Source organism: Parus major, unplaced genomic scaffold, assembly GCF_001522545.3.
Source record: "Parus major isolate Abel unplaced genomic scaffold, Parus_major1.1 Scaffold342, whole genome shotgun sequence".
Lineage (NCBI taxonomy): Eukaryota > Metazoa > Chordata > Aves > Passeriformes > Paridae > Parus > Parus major.
Genome location: NW_015379284.1, coordinates 100525 through 105546, shown reverse-complemented (window position 1 = coordinate 105546; position 5022 = coordinate 100525). Strand labels below are relative to the sequence as shown.

At 62.6% G+C, this 5022-nt stretch overlaps 1 protein-coding gene across 4 annotated transcripts in view; it reads right to left on the bottom strand.

The window, feature by feature from the left end:
- CADM3 (cell adhesion molecule 3) overlaps nt 1-5022 on the bottom strand; it is a 19928-nt gene that overhangs the window by 1619 nt on the left and 13287 nt on the right. The window contains exons 6-10 of one of the 4 annotated variants that reach the window (XM_015616079.3): nt 4652-4742; nt 4230-4399; nt 2073-2195; nt 1201-1326; nt 818-880 (exon numbers count right to left, since the gene is read on the bottom strand). In XM_015616079.3, the coding sequence (XP_015471565.1) occupies nt 818-880; nt 1201-1326; nt 2073-2195; nt 4230-4399; nt 4652-4742 (573 nt within the window). The remainder of the gene's footprint in view (nt 1-817; nt 881-1200; nt 1327-2072; nt 2196-4229; nt 4400-4651; nt 4743-5022) is intronic. The other 3 variants (XM_015616080.3, XM_015616081.2, XM_015616082.2) reach the window with 3 other exon arrangements.

Genomic DNA, 5022 nt, shown 5'->3' with positions numbered 1-5022 from the left:
ATCAATGGGATGGGATGGGATGGGATCAATGGGATGGGATGGGATCCATGGGATGGGATGGGATGGGATCCATGGGATCCATGGGATGGGATCCATGGGATGGGATCCATGGGATGGGATCCATGGGATGGGATCCATGGGATGGGATCCATGGGATGGGATGGGATCCAGGGATGAGATCCATGGGATGGGATGGGATGGGGTCCAGGGATGGGATGGGGTCCAGGGATGGGATCCAGGGATGGGATCCAGGGATGGGATCCAGGGATGGGATCCAGGGATGGGATCCATGGGATGGGATCCAGGGATGGGATGGGATCCACGGGATGGGATCCATGGGATGAGATCCACGGGATCCATGGGATGGGATCCATGGGATGGGATCCATGGGATCCACGGGATGGGATCCATGGGATGAGATCCATGGGATCCATGGGATGGGATCCAGGGGATGGGATCCAGGGGATGGGATGGGATCGATGGGATGGGATCCATGGGATGGGATGGGGATGGGGATGGGATGGGATCGATGGGATGGGATGGGATCGATGGGATGGGATGGGATCCACGGGATGGGATCCACGGGATGGGATGAGATCCATGGGATGGGATCCATGGGATGGGATCCATGGGAGGGATGGGATCCATGGGATGGGATGGGATCCATGGGATGCAGACTCACTGGGGGGTGCTCCAGGCTTTTGCAGCAGTGTCCACTTGCAGAGTGACCACTGCCCATCAGGATCCTGCCCACCCACCCCTCCTGGAAAAGCAGGGGTCCGGCTGCCCCCGGAGCAGGGTGGGGGGCTCTACTCACACATCAGCACAGGGGGTGGCCGATGGCGGGGTGGCACCGTGTCCCCAGGGCCTGGGCACAAACCTGCTGGGCATGAAAAGGGCAGGTGGAGGGAAAGGAGGAGGAGGAGGAAGGAGCAGCAGGAAGAGGGAGGAGGAGGAGATGGGGACAGGGATGGTGGGTGTGGAGCAGAGATGGAGAAGCGAGGTGGGAGCTGCCTCCCCCTGGTGCTGCCCAGCTCCACCGGGACATTCCTGACATTCCGCTGCCACCGGCAGGACCCCAGACCCAGGGGGGCTCCGCTGGCTCCTTCAGCAAGAGCTGCAAGACCAGGAGCTGCCCCAGAGACACAACCTCGAGCCCCAGGGGGGTCCCGGTGCCCCCTGCAGCCCCCCAGGCCGTACCTTTGTGCCTGATCAGGTAATGTCCCAGCACGATGAGGAGGCTGAGCAGCAGGAAGACGATGACAGCCACCACCCCGCCGATCATCGCGTGGTAGGTGCTGGAGGTCGAGGGCACCGGGCTGGCGTCTGCCCAAGGCAGGGGGAGAGAAAAGAGAGCAGGAGCTGAGACCCTGCAGGGGAGCAGAGGCTGCTGCTCCCCCCCAGGGGCTCCATCCTGTGCCAGCAGCTCCATCCTGCCGTGGATCCTGGCAGCGAGAACGGGGGAGGCAGCAGGGGAAGCAAAGGGGAAATGCCATCCTCCACAGTGGGGTTTTGGCCCCAAAAAGGGGGGGATGAGCAGGTGTGGGTGGGAGGTGACATGCAGGCTGGCTGCACCCCCCGAGGGGTGACGGCACCCCAAGGACAGCAGGACCCCAAAGCTGGTCCCAAGTCAGGCACGTCCTGTCCTGGATCCGTGCTGGAATCTTTGGGCACAGCGATAAATCCTCCTCCCGCTGTGCTGAGGGTGAGGACAGAGCCACATCTGGGAAGGATGGGGTTGGGGGGACACGGGGGAGGCAGCAGGACAGAGGGACAAGACGTGACACGGACACACAGGACAAGGGGCAGCTCGGGGAGCTGCTGCCACAGCCCGCCGGGAACAGCCCGGGGCTCCTCCTGGAAATTCCAAAATCCACACACACCGAGGGACCAGAGCCGGGCTGGGCACCTGGCAGGACTGTCCCCAGGCCAGGGCTGTCCCCAGGCCAGGGCTGTCCCCAGGCCAGGGCTGTCCCCAGGCCAGGGCTGGGCCACCGTCCTCCTGTGGAGCTTCTCCGGCCGGGCTGGGGAGCAGCGGGTCCGCAAAGAGACAGAAAAGGAGCTTACGGTACCTTGGATGAGAGCTGGAGTGAAGGATGGAGCGGAGGCCATGGAAGAATGAGAGATGGGCTGGGAAGGGCCTGGCGGAGGGGCTGGAGTGGAGTGAACGTGTGGGGTGGGGAGCTGGGGAAGATCTGGGGAGGACAACAAAAACACAGGACACCAATCAACGCTGGGAAGGGACAGCGAGGTGACAGAGCCCGGCGGGGGGACTCTGGGTCCATCCGTGACCCCACGGGTCCCACTCTGCTGCTGCCACCAGCCTTTGGGACACTGTGACCACGTTCCCCCGTCTCCTGTCCTGCCACAGCCTGGTCACCCCCTGAGGGACGCTGGGGCTGCACAGCAGGGAGGTGCCACCACCACGAGGTGCCACCCACGCGGCCTTGGGGACCACAGGGTCCCTGGGTGCTGGGTGGCACCAGGGTGGGCAGGCTGGGGAGCTCAGCTGGGCACGGAGGTGGCTCTGGGGCCTGAGACACCAGAGGATGTCTTTAGGGATGGAAGTGGGAATTCCACAAGCCTGGATCCAGAACTCGCCTGCTGTGACAGGGGTGGTGACACCAGGTGGGAGAGGGACAGCGGCTGCCACCTCTCGTGGGATGAGCTCCTGGATGGGTGCAGAGAGCTCACAGAGGGGACAGGGGACACACAGGGGTGGCACAGGAGTGACAGGGCTGGGCACCTGGGGGCTCACTCAGGGCAGGCTGAGGGAGGGGACACAGAGGACAAAGTGCCACTGCTGCCATGCGCTGCAGGGACAGACACCGAGTGCCGAGAGCGAGGGAGAGGAGCTGGGAAAGGGAAGAGCCGGAGCACTGGAACAGGGAAAGGCCAAGCCTGGGAGAGAGGGATGGAGAGGAGTTGGGAGCAGAGCAGGAACAGCCCGAATCCAAGGAGAAATCCCAGGGAAATGGGATCACATTGTGTGGGGAAGGGCTGGGAAGGACACTGGGAGCTGGGATGGCAGCAAGGGGTGGGCAAGGCACACACAGCACACACAGCCTGTCCTGGGTGTGACACGGGGACATGGGGACACACACACAGCCTGTCCTGGGTGTGACACGGGGACATGGGGACACACACAGCCTGTCCTGGGTGTGACATGGGGACACGGGGACATGGGGACACACACACAGACTGTCCTGGGAGTGACACGGGGACACACACAGCCTGTCCTGGGAGTGACACGGGGACATGGGGACACACACAGCCTGTCCTGGGAGTGACACGGGGACATGGGGACACACAGCCTGTCCTGGGTGTGACATGGGGACACGGGGACATGGGGACACACACAGCCTGTCCTGGGTGTGACATGGGGACATGGGGACACACACAGACTGTCCTGGGTGTGACATGGGGACATGGGGACACACACAGACTGTCCTGGGTGTGACACGGGGACATGGGGACACACACACAGTCTGTCCCAGGTGTGACATGGGGACATGAGGACATGGGGACACACAGCCTGTCCTGGGTGTGACACGGGGACATGGGGACATGGGGACACACACAGACTGTCCTGGGAGTGACACGGGGACATGGGGACATGGGGACATGGGGACACACAGCCTGTCCTGGGTGTGACACAGGGACATGAGGACATGAGGACACACAGCCTGTCCCATGTGTGACACGGGGACATGAGGACACACAGCCTGTCCCATGTGTGACATGAGGACACACAGAGCTGTCCCATGTGTGACACAGGGACATGAGGACATGGGGACACACACAGAGCCCTGTCCCATGTGTGACACAGGGACATGAGGACACACAGAGCTGTCCCATGTGTGACATGGGGACACACACAGCCTGTCCCATGTGTGACACGGGGACATGAGGACACACAGAGCTGTCCCATGTGTGACATGGGGACACACACAGCCTGTCCCATGTGTGACACAGGGACATGAGGACACACAGAGCTGTCCCATGTGTGACATGGGGACACACACAGCCTGTCCCATGTGTGACACAGGGACATGAGGACAAGCCCAGTCAGGACAGCCCAGGCCACAGCACCACATGGGGAGCAGCACGAGCTGCCCATCCCCAGCCAAGAACAATCCCAGGGGTGCCACGGTGACACTTTTGGGGCACAGGGGATGCAGTGACCCCCCTGTCCCCTCCCCAGGACACTCCAGCCACGCCACACTCACCACTGACGTCCAGGTTGTACTTGGCCACCACGCTGCCCATGGAGCTGGTGGCCGTGCACACGTAGGTGCCACTGTCACTCTTGTTGAGGAAGGGGAAGATGAGGACGCTCTCGGAGCTGAGCTGCAGGGGAGCATCGCTGCCCTCCTTCTCCCAGAGGAATTCCTGTGGGCTGAGGAACGGGGTGGGGATCAGCAGCCTGGAATCCCCGGGACACACAGGGGGAAATGTTTTGTTCAGGGATGAGCCAGGATGGAGCTGCTGCTCCGGGAGAGGACGGAGATCTGAGCTCACTCTCGTGGAATGCCCAGCAGGGACACCCCAAACCCAGCCCAGCTCTGGGGGGCTCGCTGAGGGAGCCTGGCAGAGGGAGGGGAGGTTGGCCAAGGCCTGAGGAGGAGGAGGGAGGTGAGGAAGGCCTTACATGGGGTTGCCCTGCCCGTCGCACTGCAGCTGCAGCTTCTCCCCCTCCCGCGGGTACTGCGGGTGTGGCTCGATCTTCGCTGTTGGCTTGTCTGGAAAAGGGCAGAGGAACAGCAGGGTGAGTGCCTGGCACCCCAAATCCTGCTCTGGCATTCCTAAACCCACACCTGGAACCCCAAATCCTGCCTCTGGCACCCCAAAACCTGCCCCTGGCATCCCAAATCCTGCCCCTGGAACCCCAAAACCTGCCCTGGCATTCCAAAACCTGCCTCTGGCATCCCAAATCCTGCCCCTGGAACCCCAAAACCTGCCCTGGCATTCCAAAACCTGCCCCTGGCATCCCAAATCCTGCCCCTGGAACCCCAAATCCTG